Source organism: Colletotrichum aenigma, assembly GCF_013390185.1.
Source record: "Colletotrichum aenigma strain Cg56 chromosome Unknown KSG_Cg56_contig05, whole genome shotgun sequence".
NCBI classification, from domain to species: Eukaryota; Fungi; Ascomycota; class Sordariomycetes; order Glomerellales; family Glomerellaceae; genus Colletotrichum; species Colletotrichum aenigma.
In genome coordinates this window covers 1,803,555-1,825,800 of record NW_023500911.1, presented here as the reverse complement: position 1 = coordinate 1,825,800, position 22,246 = coordinate 1,803,555, and the positions used below count along the sequence as shown (strand labels likewise).

Genomic DNA, 22,246 nt, shown 5'->3' with positions numbered 1-22,246 from the left:
TAGAACTAAGAACTGTGCACGAACAGCCATAAGAAGCTGTTAGCCTATATTACTACTCAATGCCGCCCTAATCCACCTCTAATGCCGTCGAAAAGCATTTGCCATGCGAGGGTACGTCCAAGCCTTCTCCTCGCGACGGGTAATGTTTCGCTCTGAAAGGCGGTCTCCGGTCACAAGGAATGACTGAGGAAACCAGTCAGGAAGGCCTGCAGTTGAGTTCATGCCAAAGCTACCAGCCTTGATCATCTCACTGAGGGCACGCCCGCAAAGCCAGGCGAAGCACATTCCCTCTCCATCAAAAGCCGCCGACACCCATTCTCCTCCAGTAGTGGCATTCTTGGCGGGCCTCTTGGTCGCAGTCTCTGGTAGGCGTCCTACAAACGGGCGCGAATCAGACGAACTGCCTTCGATTCCTACCCACACACGCTTCGTTCGACCTCGCCAGACGTTGGCATCGGAAGTTTCAGGGAAATCCTTTCGTTCAGAACCCCACGTATCATATCCAAAGTAGTTCGGCAGAGCACCATTCAGGTACGAGACAGCCGTATGACTTGGAGGGCCGCTGTCGCTGGGAAAGGTGGTGCCAGGCTCGTCGCCCTCGATACCGCCCCCGAACATCAGCTCCCCATTACGGGGCATCTGAACGATGTAGTCCAAGCCGTTGCGGAACAGCGACCATGCGCGACCACCAGGGAGGCTGCCGTTTCCAGTGTATGATGGCCAGCTTCCAGCCTTAGGAAGGCCGCTTCCGCCGATCTGGGCACTCATGTGCAGGCGACCCCCTCTGATGAGGCCTTGCAGTCCAGGGACAAAGTGGGGAGTCCAGGCATTGGTAGCATAGACGACGTGTTTGGCTAGAATTTCCCCCCGATTCGTCGTGACCTCATAGCCAAAGTCTGATGAACTGATAGAGGAAGAAACATTCACCGCAGTGTTCGTGTCCAGGGAAAATCCGGGGTAGTCGTTCAAGAGAGCTTTCAGAGCATGCGTGATGAAACGGTACGGCCAAATAGCCCCGGCAACCTTCGTTGTTCCGGTAAGGATTCCCACGGTTTCTGAAAGCAGGGACATCTATTGTCGTCAGTACCTTTCCTCGACGGATTGGAAATCTTCTACTAGACTTACATTGCGAGCTTCTTCCTTCTCGAATGCGGTCCACTCGTTACCAACATCAGGAACCTCTCTCTTCAATACCTGTAACTTCTCAATGGCGGTTTTCCATTCCTTCTCGTCAAAGAAGGCATCAATACTGTCCACTACACGAGCTTCAGCCGCTTGACGTCCCTCCTCAGGCAGAGAGTTGGCCGCCGATATCAAAGCATCAACGTGAGCAGATCGAAGCCTCGTAATTTTGGCCGCTTCAGCCTGGGATACGGACTGCTTAGCACCGGCGTACTCAGAGTAAGATGACGGCCTGATGTGGCCACCGTTCCTTCCTGTTGCACCCGAACAAGCTTGACGAGCCTCGATCATGGCAACGCGGAGCGGCTTGGTGGCGTTGTCTTTGAGGAGATGCCAAGCGATGCTGGTGCCCGACATGCCAGATCCGATGATGACGACGTCGGCTTCCGTGGGGAGATCCTGAGACTGGTGATTGGCAATACCGTCGAGAGGAGGAAGTTGCCAGTACGATATACTCGGATCAGACACTGGTAGGCCCGGATCCTGGGCCAAGAGCCCGGGGAGAAGAGGCAGGATAATGGTGAATAGAAACTTCATGTTGATAAGAGAGCGCGGTGGGTTCTCTGACGCCCATAAGAGAATAGTCACTACAAGACATTTGTGCGAGTGGAAGGAAAGGTCGATATTTAACCAAATTTCGATTTTCATCACAAGGCATCAACAAGATGCAGAACTCAGGAGTACTACCAAAAGAGGTAATCAATGCACCCAATGCCTAGGCAGACTCGTTCCTTTCAGCTGCAGGTTTGCTAGAATACGAAGCTTACCTTGTGGAAGTGGCGCATACAACATAGAAGGTGGAGATTACAAGAAGAAAATGGACCGGTGGTTGCTGTAACGAGTTCATTCTGTCTTGGCGATACCACCTACAGCGTTGCACGCCGAAGTTCAGCATCTAATGTTGGGTAGATTGAGGCATCTGTAAAGCCAGCGTCGCGACGCGTTCCGCGGGTGCGAATTGCTTCTCGCCAAAAACGGAAACAGTAAGCACGGGGCAGGGATCCGGCAGGCATTTTTCACTGGAACCCTCGTTGACGATAACGATAAGAGGGCGATCTCCTGGGGCATTTAAAGTGGAAACGTCCGAAGGCTTGGTGAACGAAATCGTGCTGTTTATGGAAGGTGATTTTTTGGTGCCGCGCTCCTGGCCGGAGGCCGCGGGGATTTCTAGTTTGAGCGGATGCATAGCGGAACAGATTGGAATAAGGAAAACCATAACAACAGCAACAGCAGAACGAGCAAGAATTGAAAGCTTACTTGACAGACTAAGGTACCAACATCAAATCATGAGACTGGAGCCGCGGAGACGAAAGTTGACGAAGGAATTGAATATGACCGTTGGGCTCGGCTTACTGCAGAATAGACTGGTGAACTGTTTCACCTATCTGCCCTTCAGCAATTGAATTATGGAAACCTAATTAACTTGCACAAGGCCAATATGATAAATTACTATCATCATAAGTTGAAACAATTACGCAGTACCGAGAAGACCCTTTAACCATGCATCACAGGCCCCAAAAGGCTAGAGAATATTCCTGCTCTGATACGTTTGTTTTAGATGTTGTAGGCATGGTATGGATGTCCGAAACGACGCCTAGAGATAGACAAGACGCAAGTCATAGCATAGCACTGGCAAATGTAGTTGATAGAAGTCAGTACGTCTAGGTCCCCTCGCCTTGAGTTTTACATCCTAAACGTAGGACAAATGATTTTTCGAATTGCTAAAACGATTTAGCGCATATTGCACTTTGCCAATGTGGTAACGTCCCACACCCACTTTTGGCCACCCCCCACATTTGGCCACCCCATTTTTGATGCCCTCACATTTATACACATCAACTTCAACCAATATTTATATGTATTATGATGCCACGACGATGCAACTTTCGCTGTCACTAGGGTTTTCAGACTCGCTAGATTCATCTGTGCTACTTTCAAGTTCGCCCGCCTCGATTTGAGCCCTCCAAATAGCCTCAATATCGGCAAACTTCGAATTTGGGCTCATTCTGACCTTCTTCCGTTTCCTGGCCCTACTGGCATCAACCTCTGCCTGCAGTGCCTCAATCTTTCGCTGGGATACTGCCAATTGGTATGCCTTCTCATCAAAGCCCTTTTGAACCTTCCGAAAAAGCAGGCGCTGCGTATGCTCATCGGTATCCAGCTTACTGAACAGGCTGAACTGATCCTGAAGCTCATCCCTCTTCTTAGGGGTTGACCAAGGGACTGCTGATGTATCTGCCGCCTATTTTTCGCTTGCTTTGCCATCAGAGAGCCCTTTGCAGACCTGACCAGCTGGTTTGGCAGGGGTTGAAGTGTTCTCAAGCAGCAGAGGGCTCATGAGGGGTCTAGCCATACTGACAGGCCACAAACCAGTCTATTTCCAGCCACTGATGATGTTTTTGCTTGTCAGGGCTGCCTTACGCGCCTTGCCATAGCATATAACGAAATTTCTCTTGCCTACAACTATACCAGCATCCTATTCAGCCAGTAATCCAAGCTCCTTCTTGTATGCTGCCTTGAAGGGCCTAAAAACCGACTGATCGAGTGGCTGAAGGACGTGTGACGTGTGTGCTGGCAAGAACAGTAGATATATCTTGTTCCTGAAGCATGTATACATAAAAGCAGTAGTCTCATAGCTTCCATGACCATCCAAGATCAATAATCTGACCTCTGAGGGGTCCCCTGGCTGGGTTGAAGGGATAAAGACCTCTGTTAACCACTTAACAGCTGTAGAGTCTGAAGTCCACCCGTTTTCTATAGCTATGAACTTCCAGGATTCATATGGCGTCAGATCTAGAGGGAACCACTGCTGCTGGACATTCTTACCCTTATATATAACAAGTGGAGGCAGTGCCTTGCCAGTTGCAGAGATACACTCGATCAGAGATGTCCAAGCATGCGATCCAGGCTGTTTCTTGCGGATAGAACGAGTTTCTGATGATCCAAGAACAAGCCCATTTGATCCTCTACCTTCTAGGATACCAGTCTCATCCATATTGTATCAATTATAGGCCTTGATGGCCATGATCTCAGGTATGGCGAGGTGCTTAAACCATTGCCTGATTATATTAGTTGAAGCTCCATTGATACGCTGGGAATCGATTGCTCTGCTTCTTTGGACCCTTACAGATGGGTTTCTCTTAATAAAAGACTGTACCCAGTTCTTTCCAAGAGGCTGGGAGTCTCCATGGACCTGTAGGATGCGTTCAGCAAAGTCCTTGAGTTGTTGATGAGTTGGAGGTAGGCCTAAGGCAGCCTGAATTCGAACCCATTCAGCCAAATGGCTTTCCTGGCCTGCAGAGAGCCTTTGCAGATCAGAAAAGGCTACATCCCTTGCCTGATGACCCTTCATACGATTTTTCAGCGTCGATCGTGGTATACCCCATTCAAATGCAGCTTTTTTAACGCTAGTACTGTGTGCGATAGCTTCAAGAGCCTGGTTAATGTCATCTTCGGTATATTGAGGCATCTTGATCAAAAGAAGATATATACGAAAGATGAGGGCGATTGGATTAAAATTGGTGAAGTTGTGGAAGGTTGAAGTTGGTGGTCATCATGGCGGTGAGGCATTTTTGGGGTGGCCAAAAGTGGGTGTGGGACGTTAACAAAAGCTACGCTTGCGCTCCCGCAATCGTGGGTTCCACTTTTGCGACAGCTAATCAATTGAATCCATCTTAAGGCTGCAAGCTGTGAGAAGGCGGGAACTTTTTGCTGCGATGATCCCCTGTTTCTGTTACTCATCTGGAAGTACTAAGACGAGCACAAATATTATCCGAGAGCAGACATGACTAGTCGATTTCCTCCATTTGCACTTACAGCAGCGCCATTTACCCAATGGGACTCCTCGCTAGCGAGAAACCCCACGACATAGGCAATATCATCCGGAACCCCAATGCGGTCAGCCGCCGTTGTGTCTCGAATTTGCCCTTCCATATACCCTGGAGGAAGCAGATCCTGGCTGGATTTGATCGTATCAGTCGCCTTCAGACCAACAATGACACTGTTGAAGGTAGCCTTGGTGGTCTTGCCGAATTGCTCAGCGAGCGAGCGCGTGTAGCTCTGAAGGGCAGCTTTGCTGGCTCCGTAAGTCATGGTGGGGTCCAAGTTGGGCTGATAAGCCAGCACACTCGATATAGTAACAACTCGGCCCCCGTAAGGTGGCAAATGCGGCAGGACAGCGGTGGTCAAAGAGATGGGGGCGAAGACATTCGCCTGCATCACTTCAAGAAAGACCGGCAGTGTTGTGTTGCTGACTGGCTGCACTTTGGAGGGGTCGCCAAGGACGGCGTTGTTGACATGAATATCGATCGACTCGGTGGAAAGATGTTTGAGAGTCTGAGAGACGACCTTTGCTCCAAACGAAGGGTCAAAAGCGTCTGCTTGGATGGCGACGGCGGCATCGACTCCGAGCTTGCGGCACTCGTGCAGAGTATCCTGTGCAGCCTGAGAGTTGCTTGCAAAGGTAATGGCCAACTTGGAAAGACCCTTACGGGCTAAGTGAATGGCGATAGCCTTTCCGATGACACGAGATGCTCCGGTAACGATGGCAGTCTTGCCAACAAGTGACCAAGGTTCTTGAGAGCTGGGAGACGGAGTCATATTGGCGTTGCTAAGAGTTCAGGGCTTTGAACTAAAGAGTGCGAATTTGATAAGACTTTGGCTGATAAAAACTGAAAACAGGGACCGACAGTAGCCAATTAATGGAAAACAGTCTCGTGCGGCAACAATTTTTGGACTTGCCACGGCTCTGCGATATCTGAACACCTCCAAAGTCCGCTCAACCTATGCCTGCGGCTAAAGCGGAGGAATCGCGCAGCGGGTGCTAACATGGAGCATGCAGAGCGGAGCTGGGCTATCACGACGGCACCGAGAAAGGGAATTTCGGCCGGGCTTCCGGCAGGAGTGGGGTTCAGCTGGCAAAGTTGGTATGAGTCGCCGAAACTCAAAGCCTTGCCCCACAAACTACCGTCCTCCTGGAGAGGAGCCACCGTGCGTAGCCGGCGCAACTCCCGACCGAAAAACCCCACGATCGACGTAAAGTCTCCGAAGTATTAGTGGTAATCACGGCAGTTCGGGGAGTTGGCGACATCCGTCTTGCGCCAATATGCAAGCAACAATATGCGGTGCCGGAAATGCTGTGCGGACTTCAGCAGGGAGAAATTTTGCAAGCCATTGGATTTGAAGATTCGTTCTGCATGAACTCAATTCGCATCATTCATCACTCAAGTTGAACAGACTTGGAAACTCTCGCCTGTCACCTGTGATGATTAGCTTTTTGATGCTGAACTCGGTTCACGTGGGGAAACCTTTCCTTTGAGCTAGATATATAAACCAGAACGCCCTGACGACTGTTCGGAGCATTCTAAACTCATGAAAACTATTCACAAACCAGCGAAGATGTCAGCCAATCATTTCTCGAGCTTTATCCCAGATGTCTTTATGGCGTCTACGCCCACCGAGAAACCTATTCACTATATCGTTACCGGATTTCTGCTCCTGTTGGCTTTCTACACAGTCACCGGCCATGACCAAACTCTCCCAGAAGTCAACCCTCGCAAGGCACTTGAGGTTACTAACAGGCGTCGTGTGAACGATTTCATTCACAATGGGAAAAAACTCATGATTCAGGCTAAAGCGACCTTTGGGAAGAATCCATATAGTATACTCTCCGAATGGGGCAGTCTTGTGGTGCTTCCTGCGGACTATCTCCTGGAGCTTCGAAATGATCCGCGCTTAGACTTTATGACCCCATCGAACGAGGTAAGTTTTCTTGGCTCTGCAATTTACACAGCTAATTTGAGTAGGACGGGCACGGCTATATCCCGGGTTTTGATCCATTTACAGCGAAAGAGGGCCATCCACAAATGGTGACAAAGTATCTGACTAAAGCCCTCAGTTAGTAAGATCTTTACCTTTCGTAGATGTGCTAATGCTGACGTTCATAATCTTCTCAGCCAAGCTGACCAAGCCCATTTCCGACGAAGCCACCATTGTTTTGCGCCAGGTCATGACTGATGCAACAGGTATTCCCAACTATAGCCCCTTGACAAGCTTCTGCGACATTTCTGATGACAACTATCAGATTGGCATGATTTCGTACCCCGAGAGAAAATCATCCAAATTGTTTCCCGTCTATCCACCAGAGTCTTTATGGGAGAAGAGCTCTGTCGCGATGAAGAGTGGTTGAGAGCCTGTGCCGACTACACTGTCACTGCATTTGGCGTCGGGTATCAGCTCGGACAGTATCCAAGATGGTGCCGTCCATTGATTCACTGGTTTCTTCCCTCATGCTGGGAAGTCCGCCGGCTGTTATCCCACGCTCGTCAGGTCTTGAAGCCCCACATCGAGAGACGAAATGCCAAAAAAGCACAAGCTGTCGCATGCGGCGACACAACTGCAACCTTCGACGATGCGATTGAGTGGTTCAGTCAAATCTTCAAGGATAACTATGACCCAGCGACACAGCAAATCACCCTTTCGCTCGTCGCGATACACACGACAAGTGACCTGCTTCAGCAGACAATGGTGGATCTGGCTCAACACCCAGAGCTTTTCCAGCCTCTGCGCGAGGAGCTCGTGCGCGTGCTGGGAACAGAGGGCTTGAAGAAGTCTTCGCTTAACAACCTGAAGCTTATGGACAGCGTATTGAAAGAGTCGCAAAGAGTCAAACCTGCATTACTATGTAAGCTGATCCTTCTCACGAAAACTCATTAAGCCTGCCCTGCAGAGCTGTTGCTGACTTCTGATCCCCAGGCACATGGCGTCGTTTGGCCACTGAGAACATCGAGCTCTCCAGCGGTTTCGTCATCCGCAAGGGACAGCGCGTGATCATCAACAACACACACATGTGGGACGACGAGTGGTATGATAATCCGGAACAATACGACGGATACCGCTTTCTGCGCATGCGCAACACCGATGAGGAGAAGCATGCCCATCTAGTGAGCGCCAGCCCAAAGCATACAGCGTTTGGCTACGGCCAGCATGCCTGTCCAGGCAGATTCTTCGCTGCGAATGAACTCAAAATTGCCCTGGCCCACCTGTTGCTCAAATACGACTGGAAGTTGGCGGATCAGACGAGAGACTCGACGCCTGTGCCCTTTGGCATGGCGTTATTGCCGGATCCCAACGTCAAGTTCCTGATTCGGAGACGCAAGGAAGAAATCGATTTGGATTCGCTGGAATGCTGAATGCTGAATATGGGATTGAAACCAAGACAATTCTATGCACCCATGTTTGTAATTTACATTCGAAGGCACCGCCGTCCAGACTGGAAGGCTACCTCGAGAGTATTGGACGATTCGAAAATGAAAGCAGTAACCTTACGGTGTCAACTAAGTGGGTTGACAAGTCAATTCAGCTGTCTACTAGGTACTCAATCAAGACCAGTCCCCAACCACCGCCTTCGGAATCCCGAAGCGCTCGCTCATGGTGACCCAAGCGGCCACAAAAAGCAAGATTCTAAACGCTTTTACATCGGCCTTGTCCCCGAAACCTCTATCCAAAGCTTCCTTGACCTGTTTGTAATCTACGAATCCCAACTTTTCCACCTTTTCTTGCGTAAGTGTCTTCTCTAACATTTGGTGCAACGGCCCACCCTTGGGCCACACAATCGGTGCAGTGAACGGGTGCTTTTGCCTCTCGTAGAGCTCCTTCAGGATGAAGGGCTTTGCCGCTTCTCTCAGGATCCACTTCTCAGTGAGAGCCTGCGACGCGACGCCGATGCCCTCCCACCACGGCCCTTGGTGGCGCTCGGGCGGGATCTTATCGGGTGTGTACGCCATCTTCAGACTCGGCGGCAAGTTGTTGATGTACTCTGTCAGATTGTGGTCGAGGAACGGCGTGCGAGCTTCGACGCTGTGGGACATTTCTGTCAAGTCGCCGAGGCAGCTGAGAAGGACGTTCGGTAGGGGCCCCTTGCTATAGATGTATTGCGCCGTATGGAGAGGGTGCCATTTCTTCTGCATCTTTTCGTGGATGGCTGGCTTGAAAGATTTGACGATGACGTCTTTACAATCGAGGTCTGTCCATGTATTGTTTTCTCTCACCCATGGAGAGAAGATGTCGATGCTAGGGTGCCATGCGAGGATACACGGGGGTAAAAGTGTGTCGTTGACCTTCTTCATCGCGGGGGTAGACTCCCAACCGTGCTCGAAGGCTCCGGCGCGGGGGATGAGCAGCTTAATGTCCCGCTCAGTGGACCTTTGCATATTCTGACGAAGTTCCGAGTCGATCACCAGAGGTGAGCTTGGCATCGACAGGTCCGGCTCGCGCAGATAATCTGGTGGGAAAAAGGCGTATCCGGCAAAGTGCTCATCAGCACCTTCACCGGTCAAAACCACTTTGACGCCGTTCTCGCTTGGAAGCGACGACAAGGTGAATTTCCCAACGCAGTTCAGATCAAAGTGATGATGTTCGCAATGATATGCGCAATCGGCAAAGTTCTCCGCCAATATGCTCTCGTTGACTTGCGTCTTCTGTATCTGAACTCCAAGATGTTGTGCCGTTCTCTCTGCAATATCTAGACACCTTGAGTCAGTGGTGCATGGGTTTTAAGGTGGCCTAGGTACATACCGGACTCGTCAAAGCCTGACTCTTTGGGGAATTGAATAGTGAAGCAGCTGATTCGACTGGTTGCATCCTTGTTGCCGATTTTGATACCCTCATCTCTCACAAGGTGAGTGACGATTCCCGCGACTAGGGATGAATCAATACCGCCTGAGAGGTAAATACCAATCGGCACGTCAGCGCGAAGTCTAAGACGGATAGCTTCTGTAAGCCTCTCACGGAGCCCAAGGACCATCTCATCCACGCTTCTTGTCTCGCCTTCGGTCTGTCGACATGTTAGCAGTAGTAGCTCAAGATGTCACCGATTAAAGTTACCTTGTCTTTGTAGTCGGCATCCCAGTATTGATGTATTTGCATCTCGCCGTCTTTCGAAATCTCCATCCAGTGTCCTGGTGGCACCTTCTTCACACCTTTGAATAATGACCGGCCATCTTGCATCCATCCGCCATCGACAATGGCACCTACATCCCATTGAGGTTTCCAGCCCAAGGGCAGGAATGCCTTTGCCTCAGGTGCAACGATCAACTTGTCTGTACTATCTTCTTGGCGGACAATCGTCCATAGCAGAGGCTTGATACCGAACCTATCACGGCCCAAGATAACCTTCCCGGCTGCCTCGTCGTACAGCACAAACGCGAATTCGCCGCGTAGGTGCTCAAGGAACTGAGGAGCGCCGTAGGCCTTGTACAGTGCCAGGATCACTTCACTATCGCTGTGACCTCTAAACTTGTAGCCCCGCTGCTTGCACTCCTCTCGTAAACGATCGTGATTGTAGATCTCCCCATTGACGATGGCATGGATTGTTTCATCGTCGCTGTGGATGGGCTGGTTACCGTCGGGCGTCAAGTCATTGATGGCCAATCGGCAATGACCCAGGCCTGACGCATGTCAGTTATCATGACAGGTTGTTAAACATTCACACGTCTGCACTGACCGATGAACCCATCCTGACTGACCCAGACCCCTTGCGCATCTGGCCCTCGGTGAGAGATCGCCTCGAGGCTCTTGCTGAGCTGCTCCCTGAGATCCTGAGTCGCCTTGACATTTCCGTTGGCCTGCGCTTCTGCCGCACCATTGGTGCCGCTGGCATATCCATTCAGGGCTTCGGTGTGGAAGTGCTGCCCTGGTCGGAGAGTGAGACAGGCCGAGATACCGCACATTTTGGCGAGTGTTTGATCAGCAATGCAGTTTGATGAAGATACTGAGTCAAGAACGGTCCGGGCTGCTGCTCCGTGCTTTTTTCAGAGACGACCGACTGTAGCAGTAGCACCTACAGCCCTGAGCCGTCGTATATCAATGACAGGTGTCCCGACTCCGGCGCGGGCCGTGGGGCTGAGACTTTCGGGGTGTGTGGAGATGGGTCCGGGCGGATGGGCCCGATGTGGATCTATCCCGTCGGGCCGGGGCCAAATGGGGAAGGGCCGGGACTGAGAAGCTTAAAATCTGGGGTTTGCCGTATGTGACTTATGCATGAAAAGTCCCTTACGCGCTAATCATTAGGCGTTGTCATGCGATTGAGTAGATTCCAAGGACATGTGCAGCGAGAGTTGGCCGGCACGTCAGTAGTAGACCAAGGCTCGATATGAGGATTGCCGCCGTGATCTTTCCTGTTTAATCAATAATGGAAAGCATAACAATCTTATGACGTGGGTCTCCGCTGTTCATTGCAGTGAAAAACCCAAAACAGCGATTGATTTCCCGCGAGGCTATGAGTCGGATTCTCACGTATCGGGCGGGACGCAAAGCTTATGTTGCTTGTTGCCGAAAGGACGGCTCATGATGAGCATGAATAGTGCTCCTTGCGCAGGACCTCACGGTAATCCGTAGTGACTATGACAAAATGACAATCGCAAATGGTCATTGGCAGATTCAATTGCACGGAGTTCCATGCGCTGGTAATTTTTCAACTAGCTCAGAATTGTCGCAGTGCAAAACCTCGTAGAACACTGGTTTTGATATCCTTAAGCAGCCCTCAACATTGCAACAACACCAGCCCAGGTCTCGCGAACAGTAGCCTGGATCTGACTTGCAGGGAGAGAGAAGCCATAAGTTCCCCTATCCCGCAACTCCAGGGTGTATGTGTACTTCGACTTGCCAACACCATGGATGTAGTCGGTGCTGTCGCCCGTAGTGGCGTAAAGAGCACGGCAAGCGTTTCCGATCGTGTAAGAAGTGCCGGAAACGCCCCGAATACCGGTGGCACCGATCTGCGCCATGGCTTGCAAAGCAGCGTCATCTGGAGCGACGTAGCTGCAGTCATATCCGTATGCTGCGATTAATCATGTCAGTGAGATAGTCCAATTGAAGAAGGTCAAGAGTCTTACGCCAAAGAATGTACTGTCCGTAGGAGTGGAAGTCGATGTAGAATTGAATGCCCCTGCTGGCGCTCAGTGAATCGACTTGAGCCTTTAGGCCCCTGATCTCGGGTGTGTCCGCGGCGGCAGCGCCCTTGTAGGTCTCGGAGCAGGGATTGGTAGATGCGCCGCCCGTGAGTTCCCACTTGTAGGGCCAGTTGCGGTTAGGATCACGGCCAACACAGCTGCTGCCGGATTGGGTCTGACGATTCTTGCGCCACAGACGGTCGGTGCTCTGGGTGTAGACGAAGCCATCAGGGTTGACGACTGGAGTGATGTAGCTTGAATTGTGTGTCAGCTAATGTCTTTGCCCAAAGCATGCACTAAGAAACACTCAAGACATTCGCACTTACAAGTCAAACTTGTCGACCAGAGCCTTGACCGCAGAGTCGGTGGAGTACTTGGTCAGGAGTTGGAAGGCCATATATTCGGTGGTCTACTGTCGCGTTAGACTGATACAGATGAGTCCTGAGGGGTGCTATGTTACCATGGTGCTGATCCACTCGCGAGCGTGGACTGTGCCGTGGAAGATGACAGCCGGCTTGGAACCCTTGCCTCCGCTGCCCCAGATGTGGATACCCGTCAGAGCACGACCCTGGACGGAAGTTCCAACAGTGACCATCTCAGACTGGCTAGGGAATCCTCCTTGAAGGTCTCTAAGGAACTGAAGGTGATCGGCATAGCTGTGGTAGGCGGTGAACCACGTCTCGCTAGGAACTTTGAGACGATTGAGGTTAGCTATGGGCGACAAACCGAGAACTCGGATAACCGTTTTTCAGATCGCTATGAAAACGTGAGTATACCAGCATAGACTGTAGCAGTCTCCTCCTCAGCGAAAGCAGCACCGATGTCCTCGACGAGAACCGTCGTGTTGAGTGCAAGCTGGGAGATGGCGTCGGCATTCTCAGGAGACGCGACCACGTCGAGCTTCTCCTTAGACCCGGGGTTCAGAATGGCAGCCGCCAGCTCGCTGATCTGATCAGCAACACCCTCTGCGTCCTCAGGAAGAGTAATGCGAAGGCCCTTGAAGCCGTTGTAGTCAACCTTGGTTGACTTGGGCACCACAGTGGCCAAGGCCAGGGTGAAAAACCCAGCCGCCGATAGGATGGAAGCCCTCATGGTGAGTTAGGATATGGAGGACGTCGACGCGACACTAGAAATGGCTACGGGAGCCAAGATCGAGTTTGGCAAAAAGTCGCGGCTTTGGGGCTTGGCACCAAGAGTGAGGAAGGCCTTGCCGAAGGATATCGCCGCTGAGAGGACCCCATTTTATAAGCATGAGAACGAGTGACTGAATGCTGCGTCTTCCTCTACATTTTTCCGTCACAAGCAAGAGCACTGAGAAGAAACTCCCTCGCCAAACTGCGGAAGTGACAGGCTAAAGCGGTAGGTGATATTCCAGCTGGGGCATGTGCGGGGAGTTTGATGCGACTTCACCCGCCGCCAAGAGAGAGCCAAGAGGGAAATCGCATGTCTTGGCAATCTTCCTTGCCAGAAGAGGAAGTTACCTGCCCCCAACTTCGGCAGAGCCCAAGATATTGGGTAGGTGACTGCTAACACCTCAAAGAACTCGCTTCGCTTACGGAAGGTGAGTCTCGCTGAACGATATGAGAGAGGGCAGCCATCAAGGTGGTTCTTTCGTTGTCTGGCCACAGCTAGAGGACAAGCGATCTGAACTTGGAAGCTGATATCCCACACTGTTAGGATAGTATCAAAAGACAGCATCGGTTTCAAGCCAATCATTTGTTGCCGCTTGTGATTAGTTTCCGCCGACGTCAACTTCCTTGTCCCGAAAGACGCGCGGAAGGCGGGCCGCCTCTCGGGAGATGAAGTGGGGCAAGTCTCGGCAGCAAGTCCGGCAGAAACCGAGTCATCCATGCAAGAGCTTATGGCATTTCATTCAAAAGATAGCTTTGAAGACAAGATTGAATTTGGAAATTGTGGCAACCAGAACGTCTTTACTGCGACTAGATCTGATTACAATGATTTTATCTATTATTTTCGTGCATTTCAGTTCAAATCTTCAGAAGTATCCCATTCGTCGCGCAACCATGAGGGAAATAGCAGCAAACAAGATTATACCACTCATGATGCCGAAGAACGCGTTCAAATTCTCATCTCCGCCCCAAGGCACCTTGACGTTCATACCAAACAAACCGCATACCACATTGAGCGGAACGATGATAGTCGCAATCACAGTGACACGGCTCAAGAAGTCGTTGGTCCGGTTGCCCATATCGATGTTATCGATGGAGAGTTGGGCTAGGTAGTTGCTGTGTGACCGCGAGAGCATGGTATCGAAGTGCACGAGACTGTTCATCATCGTTACCGCATGGTCTTGGATGTCGCTGAGGTACAAGGCGATGTCCATTCGCGGCGTAACATCGTAGTCTTCGGTGCACCGTTTGGTGAATGCGCGCAAGACGTCGGCTTTACCACCAAGCAAACGCATCAAACTCATGACATTCTTCCGCGTCAGCCCGATGCGGCGGAGAAACACTTGATTATCTTCCGGGCGGGTGATGAAGACTTGGTCTTCAATTGCATCTGCCTCTTTCTCGATTTGATTGATGCCTGGGCCGAATGAGTCGACGATGTCATCACTGGGACAGAGTTAGTCATGACCAAGACAGGGGTACACGCTGTTTCTAGAATGGCCCTTACATCAACGCGTAGCAGATCCAGTCACTGCTCAGCGACACCTGTTCCTTCAACTGCGAAATGCGGAAACGGACCCGAGAAGCGTGTGAGTTTGGCGTAAAGCTGAAGCTGATAATACCCTCTCGGAAGACGACCACGTAGACGTTGAATGGGTGATAGTCAACTCCATGACCATCAGGCTTGTCCACGGTCGCGAAAGACCTGAAGCAAGCAAAATAGTACGACGGAAACAGTTCAATCTTCTCCCGGCTTTCCTGGTGGATGATGTCCTCAATGGTGAGAGGGTGGATACCAAACGCCTTGCAGATGGTCCATGCCTCGGAGCCAGTAGGGTTGTTCATGTTGAGCCACCATACTCCATCCGGCTCCTCATGTGGGAAGTCGAACAAGGTCCGCATATTTTCACCGGGCAGAACGAGGTCCCCAAACTGCGCAGCGTGAATGGTCGACTCCAAGGCAGACGAGAAGAAGTTGAATCGGCTCTGCTCGGGGTGCTGCTCGCTAACACGCACGTGGACATTGCTCGCAGCATCCGCCTTCTCCTGCGAGATGGAGACCCGGTCGGTAAGGATGTCGATAAAATCGCCGTCTGCAGTGAACATGGGTGCGGTATGCGGCATCGCACTATCGGGCAGGTTCGCAAAATCCGAGCTGTCAGGCTGGTCTCCATCCTCTGCATGAGCTAGTGTCTCGAGGTAGTCGAAGTCGATATACAGTCTGTCTTTGGGGCGCACCTGTTCTCGCAAGTACGTTCCGTCAATATCCGTCGTTGCCAAGCCCGACGAGTTTCGGTGGCCACATGTGTTGTGTGAGCGGCTGTCACAGCTCTGACTACTGCCAAGAGGTTTTTCGGGGGCCCCTTCGCAGCCGTCTTCGTCCTCGCTATCGCTGCCCGGCCGATGCTCCTGTCCGCGACGACGTGCTGCGGCGAACGCCTTGACCGAATTCGGTGGCGAGACCGTGCGCCGAGTTGAGTCAAAGGTCGGACGGCGGCTTAAGGGTTGCATCGTCGGCGAGCCCAGAAAGGTGTCGAGAATGTCTCCGCGGGCCGAGGCGTGGTCGACGCTTCTGTCGCGAGTGCGCGGACTGGAACCGGCTTGTCGAGCACTCAAAGGAGAGAGGGGAGCGGATGCATCGTGGGCCCGGGTGGGCTCGATCGTCTGCCTCACGGGCATGTTGGAATATTGAGGGTTGGTAGATTAGATCCGAAGGTAGGTTGGATGGGCGAGGTGTTGCTGGGGGACCATTCTCTTTCGAGATGGCACACTAGCAGTGTAAGGTTGATGATGCAATCTGGTGAGAGGATCTTGAAGCTCCTTATGGTGGTTGACGAGAAACGTGTGCCATTCTCAAAGGGTTGTTCAGAAAGACAGAAGAACGGTCGGATATGATTGTTGTATGCCAGTAGGTCTCTGCGGTTCACCTTCTCATCAGGTGTCGTCTCATGATCGACTGGTTGATGTAGTTGCGACTTGGCAAAAGTCCAATGAGGCAATCGGCTGTGCTTTGCATGGATTCAGATAATGTGGTAAGGATGGATGCTGAAGAAAAACAAAGACGGTGATGGCGATGTCGAGGAGAGAGTAAAAAGGTGCCCAACCCAACGGGTGTCTTGCACTAATATTTTAGCACAGCCTCAAAAGCGGCGGAGTCAGGTTAAGGTTTTTAGACATCGGCCCAATATCTCACCGCGCAAGGGATTATCACAATCGCAACCTGGGGAAAATCCGGTCAATCGAAACCCCTGTCGAGCCTGTGAACCCCCAAAACACGGTGACGTGCAGGCCAGGCAGACTGTAGCGTGAGGGAATTTCGTGCCGGCGGAGGTAACACGGCCCCCAATCCTGGGATCTGAAGAAGCCCGATTTCTTCACAGATTACACGACGACGCCTCGCCTCAAGAAAATCGAGCTTAAGCCACTTCCAGCCAAGCTTCCGTTCCCCCATTCTCGCGGGCTTCTCACATGTAACACGGAACTAATCCCATCTTCTGACTCGGCTGCCTCCTCCGCACAACCACAGCCCCCGGCTCCTCTTCCCCCAACCAGTCGACGGGTAAGATCAGCGACGCAGCACTCAAATGCCTCATAGCAACAACACGGCGCAGCGGGCGCTCGCGATGTTGCGGCATATCGCATCTGCCTCAAAGGATCCATCAGCGCCCCCACGAACACATCTCATGACCTCTATTTCCAGATAAGAGGCCTTTTTGTATTTTAAGAAGGTGAAAAGTAATGCCTCACTTCGCGCGTCTGGGCATAATCTGCACCACACACAGCTGAGACGGTTAGGCGGCTGTGACGGCAACCGCTCTGAAAGCTAGAAGTTAGACTTTTGCATCGTCATCATCAAGTCTGGGGGAGAACACGCGACCGTATTTTGCAGCTAAGCAGCTGGCCTATGTATCGCGCGTGGAAAGTCGGTGCGGACAGGCTGTCCAACTCACCGCCTCCCACGCGTTTGGGACATAGTGCGAAGCCGGTCGCACCCGAAAGAATGGGAGAACAATCGATCCATTATTGACAACACGTTGACTCGCAACTAACACGACGGGAGATCTCAGTGCCGCCCGAACTTCGTTCTCGCAGCGCACGTGCATCAGGAACACCGGTTACAGTTGGCCTTGCGCTGAAAACTCATCATCGGCTTTTTTGTCCTTCATTTTCATCTCACGGAGTGCCCTATTCAGATGACGATCAAACTAAAATGACATAACCGATACACAGTTTTAACAGACAATTCAATGATTCGTCTTTCTACCTCTTTCATCATATGCTATTAATGGCAGCAAAACGCCGCAAACTTCGCAAACTCGTCGTCTTCCAGAAGCTGGTCCATCTCATCAGCAAACAGGCTGACGAGCAGCTCGATGCCACCGTAACTCTTCATTGGCAGGACCATGCAAAGTCTGAAGTTGGCGTTGAACGCATCCATCAGCGGCCGCAGCGACTCAGGCTTGCCGTCGTTGTCGAATATGTCAGCCCCGAAATTGATCTTGTCCAGTGGCAGAAGCAGCACCGACGTAATCATGACATCGAAGCCATCCAGCCGCGTGAATGCGTGCTTCAGCTTGGTGTAGTCCGGAACTTCCCTCATAAGAGTGAATGCATCTTTCACAAGCCCTGGGTTCACCTTGGCGGCCTGGGCGCGCACCTTCAAAGCCACGTCGCGAAGGCTTGTCGTGGGTGCCGCGAGGTCGAGCACCGGCATGGGCACCTTATTGACAATAACGAGATTTCCGGCGTAAGATGATGGCAAAGCGGGATCGAAATCTCTGCGGCCGTCTACCGGTGACTCGAGGTAAGACACCTCGCCTGGTGGGGTGGACTGGCCGGCGGCAACAGCTGCACGGTATCTCGCCTTCATCAGGGCCCGCCAGAAAAGCGCCAGGAGTGCATCGTTCGCCGACAAGCCCGAGCCGTCGTTACCATCCGAAAGCACCTCTCGTTTCAGTGCACTAAAATTCTCGGGCGAGATGTAGAAGATGCTTGACTCCATCGTCCGAGTCGGCGCCGGAGGTGGGGCCGGATGCTCCGCCTGATCATCCTCCGCATCCGGGGGCTGGAATCCGAGGAAGCCCCACGTGTCGCGCGGGATCTCCGCGACTGGCTTCGCGGGGGACTTGCTCCACAATCTTTCCAGCAGGGTCCGGTCAAAACTTTCCGGTGCAAGCCAGTCGCAGACGTTGCTGTCAGGATTTCCCAAGTTTCGACAGTGCTCTGCCCAGGCCCTCATCGCGGTGACCATGCCGGTCGCATCGCTGGCAGAGTGATGGAATCCCGTCGCGAGGATGCATCCACCATTCACAAAATTGGCCTGGGCTAGAAAAACATCTGCACCGCCAGAAAGATCCGGCACGAAAGGTGCGGAGAGGACGAGCTCGTCGTCAAAGGCCGAGAACTCGAAGCCTGCGTCGCGGAGGTCTTCGAAGTCGGGCAGGACTTCCGAGAGGTCCTTGAAGACCAGTTGTCTCGGGGGGTTAGTCCTGTCGCTGGACCCCGAGGGGTCGTACGACACTACGATGTGTCCCGGCCTCCAGCCAGGCTCGCGTTCATCTCTCGGGAAAATGCGACCGTCCAGGAACGGAAACTGGCGAAGCGTGCCTTGGAGCCCGGCTTGCAGATGCGCAAAGGCCTGCTGGAAGGTGACTTTGGGTTGCAGTGGGAGGTAGACGATGAATTTGATGTAAACTCGCGGCGGAATCAGGTCGAAGACGCTTAGCTGTGTGGTCACGCTGCTGGTCTCAGGGGCCGCGTTGACGCAAATATGCATGGATGTCGTGGCATACGTGTTGGTCGCCATTGTGACAAATCTGATGGTCTCCAATGCAGGATTCAATGTCGGCCCTTGTTAAGATCACTGAGGGTATGCGTGTCGTATTTCACGTACCACTGGCATAGCTAACAAATACTGGTCTCCTCTTTCTGCCCTGTTCGGCGGGCGGACTGGTCAGAGCTTATGCCGGGATGACCCAAGTCGGGGCCGGAGCTGACCGAAAAAGGAAATGGTATTGCAGAGCATCGTGCCAATGCTCCTAGAGAAACACGGGAACTGTGGCCTGTCTGCCTGAGAAGTTCAATTGCAGATAAGAAATAGGGACGAGGATGTAAATCGCGAGCCATTGAATCCGTTCAATTTGAGTGATGTGTTCAAAATGACTGAAGCAGCCTGACTAAAAATGCAACAAACTAATGACGATGATTACAGTGACGCTAGAATACTGAAAGAAGAATGAAATCAAATTGAAATAAGACCGTGGCAAAGCACCCAACCTCATCATGCTTGCTTCTGTGGCCACTTCGTTCGCTTCACCGCTCTGGCGTAGAAATTCAAAGGTCGCACGACAATGAACTCTGGATCATACACCACGGCCTCCGTCGATGCGTCCTCAAAATGATACCGATAAACCAGTTTCGCCATGGCGCTCTTCACTTCCAGCAGCGCAAGATTGTACCCCACACAACCCCGAGTACCCGCCGCGAAAGGCGTGTAAGCCATCTTGTGCCTGCTCTTCACAGCCTCGGTCTCCCACCGGTCGGGATTGAACCGGGTGGGGTTATCCCAATGGGCTGCGTTCTTGTGAATAGATGGAAATGTGGGGATGACGATGGCGCCCTTGGGCAGGAAATATCCGCCCGGCAAGACAACATCCTCCTTTGCGTTGCGCGCCGTCTGGAAAGACGGGTTGTGCATTCGCTGCGTTTCCTTGACAAACTTATCCAAAAACGGCATCTCGGTCAGCTCGTCGTATGACCACTCTTTCCCCGCCTCTGCTCCATTGTCGACAAGCTCTTGAAGCAGACGCTCTTGGTTTCCGGGATACTTGACCAAGGCGTAAATCAACCATGCCAGCAGAGAGGATGTAGTGACAAAGCCGGCTCCGACCAGGATAACGCAATTGCTCAACATGATATCTTCCGGAAGTTTCTCGCCATTGTCGTCAGTTGCCCGGCGTAAATAATCTGCCACGCAAGTCGCGTTGAGAGCCGCATCCTTCATTGGCAGGTCTGGGGAAGTCTCCGCTGGCATGGATTTTTCGATACCTTTGGCAACACCGTCCCAAAGCAATTGCCGAACGAGACGAAGTCGCTTCGGGGTACCGAATGGAAGGTATCCGTACCAACTTCCTCGGAGGGATGTCTTCTTCATCAGAGAAAGATATTCGCCGAGCAGTCTGATAGTCTCATGGGGTTTTGAATCAATGGAGTCGAAATGCCCCAGATCCATACCCAAGATGACTTTCCAGATGATTTCACCAGCCATTTTGAAAGTGTACTGGTACACATTGAAAGCGAGCTCCTTGTCGTCAAGCTCATCGAACACCTTGAAAGACCTGTCCACGCAGGCCTGCACGATTGGCGTGTAATGACGGACTGCCTTTGGTGTCAGACTTGGGGGGATGAACTTGTGGGCGAGCTTGAATGCAGGGGCATCACTATCGCAAGTGAAAAGAGCCTCATTGTTGCGCATGTAATACAACGGATGACTGGGATCTGAGGTTGTCTTGGTGAAGAATTGACCCTCGCGGAGAACTTCGCGAGACACGTCTGGGTCGTTGGTGAGATAGATTGTGGTTCCCATATTGACCGTCTTAATGACTGGCCCGTATCTGCCGAACAGGCGGTCATAGTTGCCAAGTGGGTCTGGGTACAGCTCATAGCGATTTCCAACATAGGGCAATGGCTCTGGTCCGGAGGGCTCTCTCACGATCTCCCCGTTAACCCTGATTTGCACTGGAGCATCGCACTTTTCGATGTCATCCAGTGATGTGAGAACGTCTCTTCTGTTGTAAAAACAGATAGCTTCTCTATGGTCAGCGACGAGCTACTCGCACACTGGGTATCACACACTTACAGTCACAGTCAGACACAGAAAAGACTTTGGCGATGCCTGCCTTGAGCTCCTGCATGCTCTTGATGCTCGGGAGACTCAAGGTATGACATCGCTCAAAAGGGCCGTGGCCAATGGTGAACTGTTGTTGGAACATTGTGATGCAGAGTCGAGGGTTGAGCCTCAATTGACGATGATCTTTGGCTGGGGGAGGCCTAAAAGCTAGGACTGACGATCCGTGACAGTGAATCTTAACGCATCAAGACTTGTGCGCAGTCGTGTACTTTGAGGTCCCGGATATCCTGCGATGCTCAAAATCACTTGGCTTCCCTTTCTTGCCTCTTTGGGTGATTCGAAGCTGGGATGCACCTGAAAAGCCCCATCGGCGAAAGACAAAACCATCGAGCCGAAGGCCGAAACTGGAACCCCCGCTCGGGCCGGCCCTCTGCTGATGCCACTTTTGGCTGCCCGGACCCACTCTTCTAGTCTGGTCTCAGTCCTTTGGCTGGCTCATGGATACAGGAGGCTGAGATGGGTGAGAGACTGTCCGCAGAAGATTGGTCTATGAGGAAATTTGAATTGCAGAGACTTTGACCTACGGCCAAGCTTGAGGAATAACGCAGCTTTCAATTGGCAAATGAAAATTGACGATGGACGTGATTACCGAGTCCGAGCTTGCGAAACACTACGAAGTCCACAATCTGTGGGTGTCTATCCGAGGCAAAGGTAACTCATTGCGTCACTACATCTAACAATGATGTCTGACGACTGCAGTATACGATGTTTCCAGCTACGTGGATGACCACCCTGGCGGTGTCGAGGTCTTGAAGGACGTCGCAGGATCAGACGGCACCGAGAGCTTTGAGTATGTTGGTCATTCTGAAGACGCGTACAAAACGCTCGTGAAATTCCACATCGGCGTTCTGGAGGGAGAGGTGAGTTATGATAATCCAAGGTGTTCTGCGAATAGCCAGCTGACTCGAGATGCAGACGAACGAAGCGGTGCCGATCTCTTCTCAAGCATGGGAAGCTCAAAGAGCGCAACTTCAAAATGCTTCATCGAAGTCAAAGGTGGCTGGCTGGCCCGTGGCGGTGACACTTCTGCTGGCTGCGGGGATCGTCAGCCGGTGGTTGCTCCGGAATCAGCAAGC

The 22,246-nt window shown here is 52.0% G+C and overlaps 8 protein-coding genes across 8 annotated transcripts; 1 reads left to right on the top strand and 7 right to left on the bottom strand.

Annotated features, from left to right (window-relative positions):
- Window positions 1-78: 78 nt before the first annotated feature.
- Window positions 79-1,719, bottom strand: CGCA056_v008168 (uncharacterized protein; the record flags this gene model as incomplete). The annotated part of the gene is made up of 2 exons (XM_037323416.1): window positions 79-1,071; window positions 1,126-1,719. 2 exons carry the CDS (start codon window positions 1,717-1,719, stop codon window positions 79-81), a joined length of 1,587 nt encoding a protein of 528 aa, XP_037178607.1.
- Window positions 1,720-3,043: 1,324 nt separating this feature from the next.
- Window positions 3,044-5,781, bottom strand: asqE-2 (Short chain dehydrogenase asqE; the record flags this gene model as incomplete). The annotated part of the gene is made up of 2 exons (XM_037323415.1): window positions 3,044-3,424; window positions 4,999-5,781. The coding sequence occupies 2 exons, from the start codon at window positions 5,779-5,781 to the stop codon at window positions 3,044-3,046; spliced, it is 1,164 nt and encodes a 387-aa protein (XP_037178604.1).
- A 798-nt stretch (window positions 5,782-6,579) lies between these two features.
- Window positions 6,580-8,372, top strand: eqxH-4 (Cytochrome P450 monooxygenase eqxH; the record flags this gene model as incomplete). The annotated part of the gene is made up of 5 exons (XM_037323414.1): window positions 6,580-6,942; window positions 6,987-7,077; window positions 7,137-7,205; window positions 7,265-7,864; window positions 7,936-8,372. The coding sequence occupies 5 exons, from the start codon at window positions 6,580-6,582 to the stop codon at window positions 8,370-8,372; spliced, it is 1,560 nt and encodes a 519-aa protein (XP_037178603.1).
- Window positions 8,373-8,561: 189 nt separating this feature from the next.
- Window positions 8,562-10,910, bottom strand: chyD-3 (Amidase chyE; the record flags this gene model as incomplete). Its single annotated transcript, XM_037323413.1, has 4 exons — window positions 8,562-9,703; window positions 9,757-10,015; window positions 10,066-10,628; window positions 10,685-10,910. The coding sequence occupies 4 exons, from the start codon at window positions 10,908-10,910 to the stop codon at window positions 8,562-8,564; spliced, it is 2,190 nt and encodes a 729-aa protein (XP_037177984.1).
- Window positions 10,911-11,711: 801 nt separating this feature from the next.
- On the bottom strand, window positions 11,712-13,223 carry MCPA-1 (putative metallocarboxypeptidase A; the record flags this gene model as incomplete). Its single annotated transcript, XM_037323412.1, has 5 exons — window positions 11,712-12,019; window positions 12,075-12,385; window positions 12,458-12,540; window positions 12,592-12,821; window positions 12,908-13,223. 5 exons carry the CDS (start codon window positions 13,221-13,223, stop codon window positions 11,712-11,714), a joined length of 1,248 nt encoding a protein of 415 aa, XP_037178602.1.
- Window positions 13,224-14,127: 904 nt separating this feature from the next.
- CGCA056_v008163 (putative metal ion transporter) lies at window positions 14,128-15,940 on the bottom strand (the record flags this gene model as incomplete). Its single annotated transcript, XM_037323411.1, has 2 exons — window positions 14,128-14,707; window positions 14,769-15,940. 2 exons carry the CDS (start codon window positions 15,938-15,940, stop codon window positions 14,128-14,130), a joined length of 1,752 nt encoding a protein of 583 aa, XP_037177547.1.
- A 1,603-nt stretch (window positions 15,941-17,543) lies between these two features.
- CGCA056_v008162 (Acyltransferase BOA11) lies at window positions 17,544-19,067 on the bottom strand (the record flags this gene model as incomplete). The annotated part of the gene is made up of 1 exon (XM_037323410.1): window positions 17,544-19,067. The coding sequence occupies one exon, from the start codon at window positions 19,065-19,067 to the stop codon at window positions 17,544-17,546; it is 1,524 nt and encodes a 507-aa protein (XP_037178606.1).
- Window positions 19,068-19,541: 474 nt separating this feature from the next.
- Cyp4f4 (Cytochrome P450 4F4) lies at window positions 19,542-21,252 on the bottom strand (the record flags this gene model as incomplete). The annotated part of the gene is made up of 2 exons (XM_037323409.1): window positions 19,542-21,067; window positions 21,120-21,252. The coding sequence occupies 2 exons, from the start codon at window positions 21,250-21,252 to the stop codon at window positions 19,542-19,544; spliced, it is 1,659 nt and encodes a 552-aa protein (XP_037177995.1).
- Between the last annotated feature and the right edge of the window lie 994 nt (window positions 21,253-22,246).